The sequence below is a fragment of the Anneissia japonica genome, unplaced genomic scaffold, assembly GCF_011630105.1.
Source record: "Anneissia japonica isolate Jap-2015-1 unplaced genomic scaffold, ASM1163010v1 scaffold287736_len1891122_cov214, whole genome shotgun sequence".
Classification (NCBI taxonomy): domain Eukaryota; kingdom Metazoa; phylum Echinodermata; class Crinoidea; order Comatulida; family Comatulidae; genus Anneissia; species Anneissia japonica.
Genome location: NW_022756106.1, coordinates 440,804 through 460,536, shown reverse-complemented (window position 1 = coordinate 460,536; position 19,733 = coordinate 440,804). Strand labels below are relative to the sequence as shown.

The 19,733-nt window shown below is 35.5% G+C and overlaps 2 protein-coding genes across 3 annotated transcripts in view; both read left to right on the top strand.

Moving 5' to 3' along the window:
* Window positions 1-679: 679 nt before the first annotated feature.
* LOC117123881 (calmodulin-A-like) overlaps window positions 680-19,733 on the top strand; it is a 24,412-nt gene continuing 5,358 nt past the window's right edge. Inside the window, exons 1-6 of one of the 2 annotated variants that reach the window (XM_033269932.1) lie at window positions 680-836; window positions 1,840-1,876; window positions 4,314-4,457; window positions 5,487-5,613; window positions 5,727-5,842; window positions 6,373-8,004. In XM_033269932.1, coding sequence (XP_033125823.1) covers window positions 834-836; window positions 1,840-1,876; window positions 4,314-4,457; window positions 5,487-5,613; window positions 5,727-5,842; window positions 6,373-6,401 — 456 coding nt within the window. In that variant the 5' untranslated portion in view covers window positions 680-833 and the 3' untranslated portion in view covers window positions 6,402-8,004. Of the gene's footprint in view, window positions 837-1,839; window positions 1,877-4,313; window positions 4,458-5,486; window positions 5,614-5,726; window positions 5,843-6,372; window positions 8,005-19,733 lie in introns of those variants that run through there. The other variant, XM_033269931.1, reaches the window with a different exon arrangement.
* Window positions 11,363-19,733, top strand: part of LOC117123882 (calmodulin-alpha-like) — a 33,813-nt gene continuing 25,442 nt past the window's right edge. Inside the window, exons 1-2 of the mRNA XM_033269933.1 lie at window positions 11,363-11,532; window positions 19,111-19,141. Coding sequence (XP_033125824.1) covers window positions 11,530-11,532; window positions 19,111-19,141 — 34 coding nt within the window. The 5' untranslated portion in view covers window positions 11,363-11,529. The remainder of the gene's footprint in view (window positions 11,533-19,110; window positions 19,142-19,733) is intronic.

The window sequence follows — 19,733 nt, the reverse complement described above, 5'->3', positions numbered from 1 at the left end:
CACAGTAACAATGCTATTAGTGTTGGCGACGCTGTTTAGTTTAGCTTGTAATAGTTGTCTACAGCACGTGACAATCGAGGTCTATTCTATATTGAGCTTAATGTTTTGCAAAAATATGGATTATACGATTATACCCATGAGATGTTCAAAATATAAAGAGGGATGATTAATGCATAATGTTGGGCTGACATTGGTGGCAACTGACTTTGGTTGTACAGTAGGTCTATCATGTCCACAGGTTTCCTCAAACCTATAGTAGTCTTATTCGTGTCCACACGTTTGCTTCCGGTCTTGCATCGTGTTCACATAGACCTACGCTTGTCTATTCCATTTCAACACGCTTGTTCAATATCGTGTTCACATGCTTGCTTATCCTCGTGTTCACGCGTGATTGACTTTACTCCTCCGTGAATTTGTGGTACCGAATCGTGAACATACTTTATAGTTTCCATCCACATTACTTACTGTCGAAAGGTGCACGAACGACAGCGAAGGCCAATGTGGAGCGAAGTGTGAAAATGTCGAAGCGAGTACGATCATATGGATTTTTTCGAACGTGGACGTGAAAAGGCCTTCACGCGTAATATTGTTGATTATTAGCAAGGCATTAAACAAACTATTAATTAATCCAAATATCGATTTGGTGCAGTGAGAGAAATGCGTAAAACTCTAAACTCCGTGCATCTGTGCCTGCACAAGTTGTCAGTTGTCACAACAAGAGCAAAGCGAATACAGTACAACACTCCTCCTGCTCGCTTCACAACTTGCATAACTCGTCATCCTCTACTTGCCAAATACTTTCTAATACTTTTTGGATAGTTCTACGAATTAATATGGTGAGTTCTACATTATCTATATTTGGTTCACAATGAGATATGGTTCCGCTAGTGAACATACCGAATCTTTACTTATAATGTAAATTATATATTTAAATGTTTTTTTTATATATAGGCCTAGAAAGTGTCGTCCAATCGTCAAACATCGATTAGGCCTAAATTACTTTAATAACAATCGAGCATCGATGTTTGAGTGTATATTGATATATCATACATTTTATAATTAGGCCTACTACTCCTTTCATTTCCTGTTATGACTTCTTAATCTCTAACCGTTTCTAGATTAGATTATTTTTAATATAATTAGCATTAATATGTAGAGATGGAACTTTATGAAAACCATAATAATCACGACTTATTTCTTAAACGCAGTCAATCTTTGTAATGTGCGGTATAATTGGAAAATCATTATTATTATTATCATTGTTCTTGTATCTGTTAATATTATCGTTGTTATTGTTAATTAGTTTCGGACGTACTTATGATAAAATCGATGATAATAATAATGATAATGATGAACATTATAATAATGACGATGATGTCGAGAATGGGGTAATGGTAATGATGATATAATAATAATAATAATAATAATAATAATAATAATAATTATAATTATAATTATTATTATATTATTAATAATAATAATATTGACCTATATATTTATATATATGTCTATATTTATATATTAGAATATTAAAAAGAATAATGATGATATTAATAATGAAACTATAATGTAAAAAATAAGAAAAAGCATAGTGTTACCTGCTTGTTTAATTTAGACTCTCTTATACCCGTATGCCTCCTACCTTACAATGTCTGCAATTATTCACATGCCTGTAGTTATCATTGGTATACCAGTTATCATCTTTCACTAAGTAGCGTACTTACATTACTAATAGCATTATAAATGGCGTTTAATAAGCTACTTTAACGATATTAGCATATTTTCATATGTGTTTAAAACATACTTAAAACATAAATACGGTTTGTCCTTGTCCCTTAGTCTGCTGAACAGCAATTGACGGAAGAACAGATTGCAGGTAAGTTGAAACTATTTCATTGATACCTTGGATAGCGGTCGTGTGGTCAGAGTGCAATGAGTCCATTCTGAGCAGCAATCCCATATCAATCATGAGTCTTACCTAACCATCTTGATGGTGCACTTGTGGTTTCATTCCAGAAGTGGTGTATATAGAAATATTAAGCGGGCGATTGAGGGGGGGGGGGACAGTGGAGTGAGGGCTCGATGGTTAAGTGATGGGGAACTATCTGGGAAAAGGGTGATATTAGTTGATATTTGACTTAAGCGTTATAATGTTTTTTGCTTCGAAAATTTCCAGTGGTTGGCACAACGAATTTAAATCATTCACTATGGTCACGACTTAAAAATAAATTTTCATTTAGGTCTGGGTAGACATACAACCATGAACAGGCCTACTCTTGTTAGAATCTTCTCCTCCAAAAATAACGACTAAAGGAAGTAGAGAAAGAACACTAACAATGATAATGATTATGATGATAAGAATGATGATGATGAAGGTGAGGAAATAATAATAAGGACGATGATTTTGGTAATGATGTTGTTGATGAAAAAAGGTGACAATGATGATAATGATGATAATAATACTGATGATAATGATGATGATAGTGGTGGTGGTAATGATGATGTTGATGATCATCATGATGATTATGATAATACATGATCACAATGAATATAAAATATCCCAACGATTAAATGCTATGGCATTTAGACTTATCATAAGCTAAATCATCCGCATGCGTTAGTCACCAATTATCCAATACTATAACTTCGATGCATATTAGTAACAACTCATAAAGTAATAAAGAATTAGAAACACACATTACATATATCACAATATGTGAACTTGATCCGTGCTTAACTTGTTGACGTGTGGACGACATTATTGCAAACATTCGTCCCATTTTAGTCGAAAATCGTATACGACTAAACAGCTCAATTAGGAATATGACATTGCATTGCTTCAAAACTAATTATTTTAGATACATTTCTCACAGAACTTAGGCAATGATTTGACATCAAAATACAAGATGCAACATTGTCTGTCCAAATCATTCAATAATGAAGCCTGGCATACGGTCGCGTACTGGTATACGAACATATGATTTGAACTCCCAACAAAGCCTCAATGGCCCAGTTGGTTAAGGCGTCGGCATAGAGAGCAGAAGGTCCAGGGTACGAATCAATGTTGGGGGAAACTATTTTTTCACACTTGCAGATTCCTATTCTTTAACGTTTAAAATGTATCTATATATACTATATTTATAGCATTACCGCAAGACGGTTCAGAGTTTATTTATATACTATATATATATTACAGATTTTTTTCAACACCTGGACGCTAACATAAACGGATTAAGCGTTCGCATGATATATCTCAAAGACGTTAATTATTACTAATTACAATGGATATGATTACCAAGTATAGTTTAAGTCACCGATGCCCGTTTGCTTCCCTTCGGCAATCCATTAAATGTTCCGGCTGAATAAGCCTGAGTCGATCCCGGCGCGCGAAATCGATACTTTGTACGCGCTTGTATTGTGAAGAATCGATCTGTATAGCGAAATGAGAAATCATATTCAACGAGTTCCGACACTGAATTTGAGTCGAATTAATAATTACCTAGACTAGAAAGTAGATAATTTTATTGATACATTAAGATATAATAACTTAATTAAAAAATAAAATTATTATCAACACATTTCAATAATGATAGTAAAAATATTATTAATAATGATAACAATGTTTTTATTAACGACGATTTTTAAAAAATTATTTATTGCCCTCATTAATTTTAATATCACAATAAAAAACAAGTACATAAAAACACACAAAAATGAAAGCAAGAGGATAACCATATAAGCTCATATGAGCTTGTTTCCATAGGGGTCCTCAATGATGATGATGATTCAGTAAAGCATCTAATAAAATACAAAATATACAAAACAACATGTTTAGATACGTCAACACATCATCATCATCAGGTGAATTTCTACAAACTTCGTGATACCCGGTCATATATTGATTGGCATGGCAGTCACATTCGAATTAATGATAGGCCTAATGCCTACTATGACTAAATGCATAGTGTTTTCAACAGGATTGTTAGAATTATTATCTGGTTGAAAGGAAGTCTAAAAATTATAATAATTATGTATTTGTATTTTGTATGTTTATAGGAGTACAGTACCGTATACTGTTCGGGAAAATGAGAATTTCAAGCGCTATTGTTGGATTGATATACGGATGAGAAATGAACAGCAAAACAAAACAAACTGTGTTTAGGTTTATCCTGTAGAATGATAATATTGTCATAGGACGTGGATACAATATTCTTCTGCTAGAGTGCCTCACACACGTGTCAATATGCTAATCTTAGGCTATTATTCCATATTATATCCAATCAATAATAGTTATCGCTCAATTTGTATTTTAGAATTCAAGGAGGCCTTCTCACTATTCGACAAAGATGGCGACGGTAGTATTACCACTAAGGAACTGGGAACTGTGATGCGATCATTGGGACAAAACCCAACGGAAGCAGAACTCCAGGATATGATCAACGAAGTAGATGTCGACGGTACGTAGGCCAAACAACGCCCAAATGTATTGCATGTTTCTGCCTGCATCTAGGGTACACAAGAGAGAGAGAGAGAGAGAGAGAGAGAGAGAGAGAGAGAGGGAGGGGGGAGGGGTTGTTTAGAGATTAGGTCCAGGGGCCCACAAAAGTGGTATGATGAGGTCCAGGGGCTAAATACTTTAGTTTTCCTGAACCTTGCCCCTCCCCCGGGAACGGAATGGGGTCTACAAGTTCATGCAGTTTACCTACGTTTTACAGATGCGGATCTAAAGATGTCCGAAAGGAGGGGATGCGATCGAGAAACAACATTACAGGGGGTCCCCCGGGAAATTTTTGTCTTCTAAACGCCCGGAAATAACCTCTGAGGCGTTTTGGGTGATCAATAATTTCTTTTTGTTTTTTCTTTGTTTGTTTGTTTTTTTGTTTTTGTTTTTTTTTTTCGTTTTTCTTACTTTCCAAAAAGAGGAGGGGAAGCGGACCGACAGGCCCCCATCCCCAAATCTTCCACTGTTTTAGTCCGCTCAAGAATACAGGTGACAACCAATATGTTATATAAAGTAAAATGTTACTATCATCCATACCGGGATCATTATTATCATGATTATCTTCTACTTCATCATCATCGTCATCCTCATCATGATCATGATCATCATTGATGTTATTTTTCCTTATCATTATTGTTATCTTTACTGTTAATAATGTTATTTGGCTTATATCGTTACCATCATTTTAGTTATCGTTATTAATGCCGTTATCATTATATCATTATCAATCATTAACTTTATCATCGTTACCGTTATAGCCATTATTTTTATTATTAATGTAGCATCATGTCTTCTGACAATAGTAAAAATATAATTGTGTAGCCATCTCAACTTAACATTGTTGTCTAGCGCCCTCTTTTGCTGAATGTTTGACAAACTTGGTGTCGAACTGAAGCCACATCGAAAGTTTCTTTGTGTTTTCCTGTTTTATATTTGGTATTAATCAGATGCACTTCATACCAATCTCATTCTCTACCCGATACAGGAAATGGAACAATAGACTTTCCAGAATTCTTAACCATGATGGCAAGAAAAATGAAAGAAGTTGACAGCGAAGAGGAGATTAGAGAGGCGTTTAGGGTCTTTGACAAGGATGGTAACGGCTTCATAAGGTAGGCGTACAACATGCTCTCACGTACTCAATGTAGAAACACCAAATAATTGATCCTGTACATAAATATTGTGGTTAAAAACTAATCATGTAAATATTATTATTTCGCCATAGTGCGGCGGAGTTACGTCATGTGATGACTAATCTTGGTGAAAAACTGACTGAAGAGGAAGTTGATGAGATGATCAGAGAGGCCGACTTGGACGGAGATGGTCAGGTCAATTATGAAGGTAAGTTATTAATAATTGAAACTTGACTTGACTTGACTTAAAAACACACAAAAAAAACCCCACAAAAAACATACACACACAGAAAAACACAAAAAACACAAAACAAAACAAAACAAAACAAAACAAAAAAAAAAACACAGAAAAGTGGCCACGTGATCATGTTTACTGTTGTTAACAGCTTGAACAACCGGCCGTAAAGTTATCAACCGCACGTTAGTCAGGTCCTGGACCTACAAAAAATTGAAGTTAGGCAACAGGAAATGTTTCTCGGGATCGTCTTACTTTACAAAGTTGGCAACACATATAAATAAGATTTTATATGCAAGAACTGGGTTGTTTGCCTCATAAACAAATTGAATATTAGGGGCCCTAAGTAATTGTTAAAACCGTTTGGCCACAATTAGATCGACTAATGTCATTTTCCCAATACAAATATTATTAGCAATTAATTAATTAATTGTTCATCCTTGCAGTCCTCTTTTTGCCAGTAGAACTCAAAATAAATCCAATTTGTTTTTCTTTCTTATCAGAGTTTGTAACCATGATGACGTCCAAGTAAACATGAAACTATACCATGATCAAACAAAAGTACTACAATTTGGGGAACGGATGGAAAGGAAGACTTTAAAGGGAGACAAAGAAGTACATACTTGTCTGTGTGTGTTGATAAATGTAAATTGTGCCTTCTCCTTATATTTTGCCATCTAAACCCGGATACCACACTGCACACGCGTAGGGTCGTACGCGATTCCATAAAGATAGATCATTTTCGACGTCACTTATCACCAGCTATCAGCAGGCGGCATCCTATCGTCAAGCTCTCTATGGTTGACGCAGTGTATGTCCGGCTTAACGGATGCAAGATATAACTTTTGAGCCGAGAAAAACAAATCGCTTTTGGTCTATGCATTAATCTATATGTTAGCGTAATTCCCGCGGGCGCAGTTTAAGTAACTGGGTTCGCGGGGAGACGGGCAATATTTTTCAGACTACCAAGAATTTGGAGAATTAAATCGATTCTGGTGGTAGCCTGAAACCTGCTAATTTAGATGGTTTCGTGTTCTAGAGTAGCCTAGATTTTATAGTGATTTTCATTGGTGTTATTACGACGGACAATAAGTTATAAAATCATTGAGGTGCTCTGTGTGGTTTACATACAGATGCAAGCGAGATACCCAAATGTCGAGGTGACGAAGCTAGGGGACAGTATTCACGAATAATGATATTTACGGGTTTCACGATACATTGCAGATTAGCATCGACTGATTAGAAAGTGTGGGGCTTACACTTTTGACCAATCAGCAATCTCTTTGATTTTACAAAGCAATATAACCGTCAGTAATTAAGTTGAAAATTCGAATACAGGCCTATTATCTTATTCAATGATAATGATTAAGAATCTGCCTCTTGTATTTTACAATTTTTACATAATAAATATTTGATCACTGAATGTACGTTTTAAACGCCAAATAAAGACGTATTTCTCTTGTATTTTATGAATTGGTAATAACCATCAAAAGAGTGATAAATTGAAAATATATACAGATAACATTATGCTTTGTTTTAAAATTAACGAATGTTTGGTTTGATCATCATAAAAGTTGAACAATGGTGAATTAAATCACGACGCCTTGCGTAATATACTGTAGGCCTACTCAATTCTTCTCAATTCTCAATCTTGATATGGGATCTTCTTTGCATACTAAATTTGATTTAACATTTCCTCTTTAAGTTTTTCGCTCTATTGATCCACATCGTTTTTCTTTGACACACAAGTTCTTTTTTTTGTCTTTAAAAACGGAATATAGGCCTACTCAATTCTTTTCCAATCTTGATATAGGATCTTTCTTGTTTTTATGTAATTTGATAACATTTTGGGGATGTCTTTTCTTTCTTTATGTAATCGGTTTCTCTTTAATGTTTTTCGCTCTATTGTTCTACATATTCTTCTTATGAAACATACCACGTTTTTAAGATTAAAACAATTTTATATAATTATATTTCCTCTCTGTAAAACGAGAATAGGAAAATAATGAACGCCGGGAACGAGTGCAAATATTTATATTAATTAAACCGACATTTAATGGGATTAATTTTGTGGGTTGTTTCCTACATGTATATTTAGATAAGTTTGTTGTCATTAAATATCGAATACTTCAAAAGATGGTGGTTCTGGATTACTTTAGTCTGGTAATAGTTTAGAAATAGAGCATGATAGAAGGCTTAGACGTCTAGGCCTAAAGTATTAAATTACACATACTATGTCAGGAAAACGAGGTTGGACCAGCCCCTTAATGTTGGTTTGTAAGGATGTGAGTTATGAGTGAGAGAGTGAGTGAGTGAGTGAGTAAGTAGGCAAGCGTACTTTTCCGCCGTCACCCTTACTGGGCGTTGAAGGACGGAATTACATCCACATTCGAATAGGGTCTATAATTATTGTTGCAGACGACTCACAGAGATAAGGAAGGTTGTGACACGTGGGACTAAAGCCTTATATAGTGTGTACCGACTTTATGGAAACCAGGGAAAGGCAGCAAGTGAATAAATAGTGAATATGTTACCCTTAATGTATTTTTATTTAGCCTACAGTCTACGGGTGTCTGTGTGTGTGAAACCTATATACCAGCTTAAACAGTCTGTTAATAAATCACCTATTTGTGCAACCGCAGTGTATACTTAATAATACAAATGCTACAATTGTGAGTATAGGCTCGTTTAGTTGACTGAATGCATACTTAAGTATCGATAGCAGATGTATAGACACGCTTGGCTATCTAATAACACTTATAAGATGGTTTATTAGGTCGATATGTAAACTCTCAGACGCCATGAATGTGATAAAAAAAAAAGCCAGCTTTAAAGGAACTGTGAAATGTACAAGATTATAACTTTTATGGAGCATCATTATAATTATTATCAATGAGGTCAAAGGAGACAACTCTCGGACTTTGGTTAGGTAGCCGTCCTGGCCTACATAATGTTTGCCTCAAACATACATATATACTATGTGTGCATAATGTATATAGGGCCTATCCAAAGCCCTACAACTAATAAAAAGAAAAGCGATTCGGTATTGATTGCATAAATCAAAAATACAATAGAAAGTTAAACAGAAAAAGATAATCTATTTCCAATGATGATTTATTAAGTTGTTTATTTTGAGTATCATCATCGATTACTAAGAATCCCCACCGATTGAGTCTCGTATTTCGTTGTATATTTAGATTGTTCTGACGGAAGCATTGTGACAGACAAGTCGATAACGCGTAAATCCAATAGTAGGCCTATCGTAGATCTTAATCTTCATCTTCTTAAAGTGTCACGTCATAATATAAGCATGGAGGTATTACTGATAATAATACCTCCATGAAATAAGTGAGCCCACATTCTCCATTCTATGCCTGTTAGAAATTATAAAAATCTATTCCGTCCTGCGATTGGTGGCTGTGCAAAACGCGTAGCCTCATTTGCATATTTAAAGGTGGGGCTCCAGTGGCGTAACGCCTATGCGCTCGAGCTCGTGCGGCAGTCTGCAGGGCCCCGACTCCTAGGCAGTGTCGGTGCCAGCGGGGGGGGGAGGGGTTTAAGCACCCCCCCACCATCAAAAACTCAATGCAGCTTTAATCTTCATTATTTCTAAACGCACAAAATTAGAAAAGCGCTGATGGAAGGCTTCAGTTAGAATATGATCGATGCATTTGTTGGATTAAGACGGTAAATTTTCTTCTCAGGCGGTCATTTAGAAAAGCAAAGGAGGTAATAGGCCTAACTACCTCCTCTAAGAAACTCCCAAAATAATGAAGTAAACGTGTTTGCTAACACTGACAGGCACATCTACAGAAAGAAGAATGTAAAAACCCTTTTATCAATCAGTAAGACAATTATTTTTTAGCCCTTAAGTAAATAGGCCTATGATTGTTTCAACCAAGTAGAGCACATGATCAGACAGAAAGCCGGGTACAAATATGTTTTACTACGGTATATATTCACACAGCTGAAGGTACAGTAATGGATATACAAATTTGAAGTAGCCCTCAAATTATCATAGTGGTACTTTCTTGTGAGCTAGTCAAAGGTCCTGTATTCAAATCATCTGAAGACGTAAATGACATCACAAAAATCTGCGCACAGTACGCGACGACAGCGCGACGCACGACAGCAAGACGTCAACAACGGCACACGACAGCGTCACACACGAGACGGCGGCACACGACAACGGCTTTGGGAGGTCTGATTCGTTATAGCAGAGATATTTTTGTATTACAGTAGTAGGCCTACAGTTATAAACTTAATTCTAATTAAATGTCGTGATTCAAGTATTTTTTTACCGGCCCCCCAGTCACCGAAACCCGGTACTTACTAGCATATTGCATAGTACAAATACATTTTTTCTTAATAAATATGCTATGTATTGTAAGCCTCAAATGCACCCACAGTAACATTTGCTGCCCTCTCTGTACCTAATTCCCAGGGTACCCCATATTTGCGTGACGTCAGAGAATACTTCTTACCAGTGCTGGAGGACTTGTTATTTGCGCTTCACTTGACCCTTGATTACAAAAGCCTAGTCCTATAAAAAATACTGTTGACAGAGACCGAATAAGGGCTAAATTCGTTTATTTTATCTGTGTTCTCGCTATACAGGTCTATATAAACGTAACGTGAACAATCTAAGCTTGTGTTGGAATTTATGGACAATGAACGTAAACTGTTATGAGCAATACGTAAAAATTCTATTTGTTTACGTGGTGAATTTTGATTTCTGTCGGTCTTAATTTTAATTAAAATACATTAAATTTCTTGCACAATTTATAGGCATAAATTGCTTTCGTTTTTTTTGGTATAATTGGTAGTTATATTTATTTAGTGTTACTAATGAGGTTAATATTGTGTTTCATTTCATTTTATTTGATGTTATGTGTTACAAATGCACACAAACTAACATTATCTACTACTGTATCAATATTGAACGGGCTGGATAAGCCTCATAAAACGAATGAGAACCATTAATCTGAGTATAGTGCCACAAACAAAATGGTACCACAACATCTTAAGATTACAACCCTTTTCATTGTAATTATGCCCGTAAATGTCCATATGTTGTAACGCATAACGACATTATTAATGATGTTTTATGGTCGTTTTAGTCTCAAGTTAGCGTCCGAATACAGATGACTGCGGTTCCCATGACAACAAAAATATCGCCATCCACAGTGCCGCTTTTTATTGAGTTAACCGTCCACTTATATATATATCTGTCTCTTATACACATCTAGATGTGTATAAGAGACAGGGCTTACACTTTTGACCAATCAGCAATCTCTTTGATTTTACAAAGCAATATAACCGTCAGTAATTAAGTTGTAATAATATCAGTAGAAATGAATCTTGTCGAAAAACAATAATATTTTAAGGGCGCCCCCTATTATGTTTTTCGCTCATACTTTCGCCGCACTGCGTCAAAATTCTTAGATATGCAAATGGAGGCTGTTCCCAAACTTCCGTTTGTCCTTCGGGTTTGTTTGCCTATAATCGATCTGCGCGACATAGTACGTACTATAACCGATGTATCGCTAACTTCCTGATTAACCGCCCACTATCAGATATACTCTGAAACTCCGAACAGGCCGCTCGTTATCTCGCTCGTTAGCAGACAATCCCACCGCAAAAAACAGCTAAACAAAATCATGGTAAGTTTTTTTTTAAATTTCGAATCGATGCAATATTAAGTCGTTTGTGCATGCTTATATCTATCGAAAATCAGTGTATCTAAATGTGAATTTTGTCGAAGTAAATGTTTGCAGTAGTCTGTGCTCAACTGGGGTACATAAATCAGTTATTGTTTGATCTGGCCAAGTTCTTAACTTTCTGGTTCATTGTGTTTTCAAAACTGGTTAAATCATAGTGTTATTTTTGTCCTTACAAAAACACGTAAGTTGATAAGCTAGCTAGGTCATGTACTGCATGTTAACCACCTGTAGAATAGGAAGTAAAGTGGATAAAGAACGATACTTTTAGATCAGTCAAAAGATATAGGTTTTCGAATCTATAGATTACATCCTTTATTTACATTATAGTTAAGGCCTCTTTTAAATTTCATCCGAAAAAAAAGTATGTCATCGTAGGTACATCTTGGCTGCTTCGCGCCAAGCAGGATCGCCTGTTCCTTGTACCAGGGAGTTATGCTTCTACTGTACATGAGTCACATGTACTTGCATGGGGTAGAGCGTACAATTGATTACATAATTTGCTCATCTGACCTACAGGTCGATTTTTTTTTAACATCAACCATGCCAAAATCTCATCGCATGGAAACGCAACATGCGTTTCCAGACGCACTAAATTCATCAAATATTCTTACGCAAGTGGCCATGAATATGTATAGGCCTACGCTGTTTTCTTTTATAAGAACCAGTAAAATTTTGCCCAGACATGGTGTTCTTATTTTTTGCCAATTTCAGGCCCAAAATGTTTTTATTTTGTTCTTAATGTTACACACTTTTCAAACATATAAAATTATAATTTTACAGCAGTATACACTGTACTGTATATAGAGGGTACTACATAGACACATCTACTGCAAATAAGGAGATAGATTTGTTGGTTTTTCTATTAAAAAAAAGAATAAAAACCTCATTTAACATTTTACCATTTTGACATGGTACCCTCCCACTGATGTTTGATCTCTGCATTAATGGTTTATTTCACTCCTGAAATGGATATAAACCCTGATCCTGGCCTTCTTCATATTCTAATTCTTCTGTTCTATTTTGTATTACCTCTAGTATTTTGAGGCACCGCCATTCCGTTAATCTGCTTAAAATTATTAGCTGTAAAAGACATTTAGGCTTATTTAAATTTAATTTTCATTTGATAGGCAAATCTCTCATCTTCAGATGACTCGTACGTTTTATGTTCACTACACGACCGGCCCCATGATGACCTTGACCAGCAGTATTTGTTCGTTTGTTATAACACTTGTGACCCCAGAATTTGAAACGCCGCATTTGCTCACGTCCTCTCAGATTGGTCGAAGGGAAACACTATTAGGTCTAAAAATAAATTTTGCAACGTGTAAAGTTCGTAATAAATCATGGGACTATATCAAAAATCGCGAAGCAGTGGCGTACATTTCTAAAAGTGAGGGGATCGTCTATGGCGTGCGATATCGCTCAGTATTCGGTTCTTGAACTGCAGTTCAATTAGAACGTCCTCCAATATATACACCTCCGTGGAAAACTAGGCGTGCTGCCATTTTGTGATCATCATCGGTGTACGTGTCCCCATTGAAGTTGGCCTACGTCATGGCCACCTTGACACCCGCTACTACCTGTTCGCTTCGTAATATAAAACATCTACCTTGGGTTACAAATGTGATTAAATTACATGTTTCTATTGAGTATTGTTACCCACTAGTGCGCCGCAAGTGAATACTGAAGTGAAGCTTGGCAACCATAATTTATTATTTAGGCTTGTGTACCTACGGTATGGTGTACAATTATCAGGGAATGGGGAATTTATATAATCAACATTTTGATGATTAATAATAATAATAAAGAGCCCATTCATCAATCGCTGTTTGTATTCCTCCATGATCTATCTATATAAGAAGATATATTTTTTCTAATAAGGTATTATAATAATGACTCCCCGGAGATTAAACCTGTTGAGTTGATCCATAAATGGCTCCACGATCGCTTAACGCGATGATCCTGATTTAAATACGGCTGCTATGGCTTGGCTATCGTCTGGTAAAAATTCAGTTTGCTATAATAGCAGAAGGCTTACTCGTTCGCGGTTCATTTGTTGGCACAACACTTGTACTAAATTAATCGTAAAACACAATATTCTTTCAGTTAACTCTGACTGAAGTATTCAAATTCCTCTTTTAATATGGTCACAATAGGTGCATAATTATATCCCCGGATTTTAGTACGATTATTTAGACTTGTCGCAACATTTAGTGGGCTGGGAACCAGACGGGTTCATCTGAGTCGTTGCCATAAAAAACATTTAGCTCTATTTAAAATTATTATAACTCTTACAGCAATGATATCATGCTTTTAATATTAATTATTCTAACGAATTAAGATATTTTATGATGGAGTCAGGAAGCTGTAGGGATGAATAGATCAACAAGCTTAGCGACGCGAATTATTGCCAAAAGCATAATCAATCAACATCTCCGCTACCAATGCCTGTGTATATTATTCTCGTTGCTTTATTAAACAACAATATTATGTCGAATTAATAATAATAGACGTTTGTGTTTGTGGGGGTCGAAATAACCTCTTTAAAATTGAATTTGAAAGGTTTTCGATTGGCTTTCTTTTATTCGATATAAATATAAAATACATTGCTATATAATCGTATAACATGACAAAATATGCATAATAATATGTTATGTCAAATCAGATGTATACCAGGGAACAGTAACTAAAAATAAATGTTTATATTTGAATCACTCGTGATTGGACAATCATCGTGATGTGCTGAGATTTTGCAACCTTACGAAAACGATAACGAACAAATAGGCCTACGTCATTATTATTATCGTCATCCTTGCCAAACACAATCTTGACAGTATGCTGTACGAGCTTAGAGGCCTTGTAAAGGCATGAAGCGCTATATAAGAACGACATATTATTATTATTATTATTAATGGGCCTTTCCGCTAAGCTCCGCCCCTTGGATATGGTTGCTAAGGTCCCACAAAGCGACAGTGTTAAACCATGGTTAAAACATAGGTGAACACGTGCGTTTGTGGGACAACACGTGTGTTTGTGAGACGCGCGCGTATTCCTAGCGCTTTTCTGATTAGTCAGTTGTTAAGTTTGATTGACACTCCGGAAAGGTCTATTCATGCAAAAGACATGAATCGTCTACGTTATGACAGGTATGTTACTGTAGAGGAAGGGTTGTCTACATGATGACGTAACCGTATTCGTTATGGTTTCCGTAACCTTGTGACATCTCTATTGAACGAGATTGACGCGCTATTCGTCAGCAGCCTGTTGGCAATCAACCATATGCCAGCATAATAAAACTTATTGATATAAATATTTGAAAATTACTGATTTAAGATAAACTTGCCTAAACTTCAAAAGGTTTTTAGTTTTTGTAGACAAATACTAACTAACGAAATTTAACATAAGTAAAACAAAATTGTCGATGCATTTTAGCAGCACTGGGAGGTGGTGTCATAATATAGACAAAGAGCGTACAGACGCGTAAGTGTGCACTCGTATAATGTAGTGCGCCTTGAAAGACTCCCCGGCGGAGAGCGGAGATTGCAGGGGTTTTTTGTCAGATCGTTAGAAGAATTAATTAATGAATGAACTTAAATTACTGAATCAATTAAACTAATTCATATGCCTTTGTCAGCGAATCAGTATGACCATGAGTAATAACGCTGAAAGCGCTTTTACACGGTCTTCAAATTAGAAAAACGCTACATAGGCCTAGGCCTAAATAAACTAGACAATTATTATAATTATTGTTAGAGTAGGCCTAATATACAAAAATATCAGTTGCGCCCTTTTCTAGCTATTACAGTTAAAATAACAAAAATGGAACTATTAAACATGGTCGTAGTTAGTTTCAGTTGTGCCCTATTCTAGGTCTACAGTTAAAATCACACTAAGCAAAAATGGAACCCTAATGTACTGTAATGAAAAATAAATGTAAAAATAAATAACATTAATTCTGCTCCATCCACACTGTAGAGGGCGCGTGCTTGGGGAACATAATCATGCTCAACAACAGGGAACAACATTAAGTTGTATACCAGCAAAAATCGAATTTAACCATCGAGTACTGTAAACTTGCATGTACCATGATCAGGATGTTTTCTTCAAGATTAAGATAATTCGATCTTCAGCAACCCTGAGGATTCGATAATGTCAAATGAATTTAATAATATCACGAGGACGAACGTCAAATAGTCCTAATGAATGGCAAAAATATCTCTCGAAAAGTAATTATGTAATTTTGTCGTTATTGTGTTGGATACCTGATGGCAGTGTTCCATGCCAATATGACTAAATGAAAATCGATTTACATACTCCACTCTGATTCAAAAAATCGAAGATTGCGGGATGTGATTAAAATGATTACCTCGTTTGAATTTATGCATTTTGTTGGACAAATCATAAAACAACCTGCACAGGACTCGTAAAACGTCTAGATCGTCGACGAGGCGAACGATCCAAGTACCCGGATATTCATACACCTCCGCTTGTTAATAATTAATAGCACAAACTGTAAACTATTCTTGTATTGTAAATTAAGGTGTCAAAGGTAAGGTCCACAGGTTTCCGTCAGGTGTGGCAGGATGGTAAAGTTTACATTTAGCAATACTTTAGTACCCTTCATTCCTGGTAAAAAATGTACTGTTTTATTATTTTTTTGCAACTCAACTATTAATCTTGTCAAATATCTAAAGAGTCTCAAATTATCAGCCTCTCTGGATGATAGACTTTCACCTCTCCAACTTGCAATTGGCTACGATTCAGCACACACGTAACCCCATTTGTGCGTGAATACGTGACAACGTGTAACGCGATCACGTGCTTCATAGACAGATAGTTGACACCTGGTTGACACCACGTAACTACAGTACGCAAAAAAAAAAACCCGCAAAAAAAACCACAAAAACATGGAGGCGGAAATCCCAGCATGTTCAAGATTTATTGTTCGGCTGAAAACTTAATATAATGCTGTGCTTGTACATGAAGATATGCCACGTGTTACGTGTATCGTGCTAGTTTCTGACATACACACTTATCATTGTATAGTGTTAAATTATTAATTACCGCGATGTTTATACTCATCGCACTAATGAGTACGGTATTGTTCCATAAGAAGACATATCCTGTCATTGCTTTGTTCATGACGTTATACCGTATTATACGCCCTTGTAAAACATTCGCGCTTATTTCTAGCATTTCACATGCGTGTATTATGGTGTCATTGTTATAAAGAAAAATACCAAAATTGGCGAGTGTATTAATTAATGGCGTGGCAAAAGTAAAAAAAAAAAAGAAGCATATATGATATTGTTCTCTTAAAAGGTTGTAATAAACTCCTGAAAACCACACAATTCATTTAACACTTTGCAACATTGCTCAAATAGGAACATTTGATGTTATGATCATATCACACATTGTCCTTCAACAAAAATAGCTCATTGGTAGGGTATATATCTAACCTATTTGCAAGTGTGTTAATTCGTGACAACTGTGCAACAGAGTGCCAAAATATAACTCATTAAAAAATTCAGAAAATTTAAATAAGAACGATGATGAATAGGCATATGCTAAAAATTATATAATAATAACTTGGTAAATATATGTATTGTGACCTATGGCCTACCCATCTGCATTTTTATAATAAAAAAAAAAAGACAGATGTTCACGGAATACAGTAAATGCATAATATGACAAGGTTTGCGTACCATAGTGCTTTAGTTGATTAGAAAGTTCTCTAATCACTGTCTTGTTTGAGCGGGCGCGGATGTTAAATTAAGGACAAATTGAACATTCTACGATTATTTTTCATTCTGTCCAGCATGTGAAATGCTTTTTTTCTCCCTAAATGTTACATTTTGGTCCGAGTCTTGACTGACGAGAGTGGGCGGCATGTGACCTGTCAGGTGGGGATTGTGGGGTGGTATGGTGTTTCTTTCATGCATATCGCACGGTTCTGGGCTCAAATCTTGCAAACATATGAAGAGTCATAGAACTCATAGCAACTCACGAAGCGTCCTAAAATTTGGTGGTTTAAATAGCATCGCAGAATTTACATCCTGTGGCGAGTTGATGAAAATTTAAATTTGTTAATAAGCATTATATGAATCATAAATAATTGTGCATGCTTTCATATGCTGAAACTGATGAATTAATGAATAACTGTGTTCCATGATGCCTTAAAATTATATAATGTATGTACATTTATATTATATATTTATTGTTTACTGTGTAGTGTTGGTACAGTATTATATTGCATATTTTACTGCTTCTAAAATGATCTCATATGGTTTGCTTTATGACAATAAATGAAATCTGAAAATTAATAAATTGAAAACGAGTAGATACGGTATAAGCGGATAAGCATTACAGTACACTGAATCTAAAAACACTTTGCGTTATGAAGATGTTAGCTTCTAGAAAAAAAAAAACCTAAATTTTTGTGACGCTAATAATTCTATAAATACGGTATCCTGTGTTTGTTATAGACTTAAAAGTTAGGCTGCCTATCAATCATTATTTAATAAATTATGCGGGATTAAAACGTAGATGTTTTTGAAGTGAAAGTGACAATTACTTTAAGTAGGAGGCCTACATAACGGTAGGAACATGTACACTTTGTCTGTGCTAACATCACAATTAAATTTGAGGCACAATCGTCCATCTAGATTCATTGAATAGAAAATATGATAATAATAAACATGGAGCTTGTCATTTCTGATTGGCTAATTTTACATCATGTTTACGCGTACATGATTTACGGTACGTTAACTACTGTGTATGCGCGCCACCCAAGAGTCAAGCCAGTATAGGAACTATGAAAAGGGTTTGAATTTCTCCACGGGAAACGAAAGGCCAAATTACTTCTTTCTTTCGATGTCTTTTTTTTTTCTTATAACGATGACGCATGACTCACCGTGATTTTATCATAGCGGGGATGATGCAGGTGCATTTTCAGAAATAATCTAACAGCAACAACCATTAAGCTGGGCTAGGCCTACTCTGTGTTTATATTTTCCTGATTTAAGATCAGATAATTGTACGTTATTATCATAAATCAAAACACGTAGGCATGAAATTACACAGCCTAATGAAACTTCGGAATTTCGGAAAATCAGAAAATTAAATACAAAATATGCATATATGTATTTATACTATGTTGACTTAACTTTCGTCTATTATATTCGACGTCATTTAATTGCTTTCGAATAATAGTTATTTCGAATTCTCGTTAAATCAAAGGTGGCCTATGGTGCATAATACAGTAGTGAAGTGCTTTTGTGTGTTAGTGTTTTCGAGCAAGAGGTTTTCCAGACAGTGATGTCGGAATCGTTAAACGGCAATCCCAGGTCAAAGAGAGTATGGTGCGCAAAGGTCGCCTTCTTATTTACATTTCAAATAGAGGCGTTTCATAGGGAGCTGATTGTTTCGGCTCGTTCATCTTGTTCGATTGTGTTTAGTCAATGAACAATACTGTGTACAAGAACAGCAAGTTAAATTGTCATTTTTCCTTCTTTTCAGTCGGACCAATTAACAGAAGAACAAATTGCTGGTAAGCTCTACCTGTAATTTTTGTTAAGTCTATTCAATTCACAACCATAACTTGACGATATGTTATAACAATCATTATAAGACAATCGTGACGTCAACCCCCAATGTTATTTTCCTATCCCAACCGTGCACTAATTTTTCATTAGTGCACGTTTTGCTTGATCTTTTTTCGGATCGTGTGCAAAAGGTGAAAACAAATTGTACAGTATGTATACTGATTGCTTATTTTATAATAATTCGGTGTATTAATAAACCATTCATTCTTCACGAGCTACTGTAGCCTCAGTGCCCAGAGTTCAAACATGGGTTAACAACCTGTAAACTCCCTATTTTTATTATCATCAAATGTACCGTAATTAATAGAACTATAGGCTATGCTTTACTAATCATAAATTACTAACCACCCAGAAGATAAATGTAACGAGTATCGCCTTGATTGAAAGTACGGTAGCTTAAGCTTTGCCCACACTATCAAATTTTCTTTGACAAAAAACTGTTGTCTACCTGTATATAGTTATGATGTGCCCATATATAGTCATGATGTGCCCATATATAGTCATGATGTGCCCATATATAATCATGATGTGCCTATA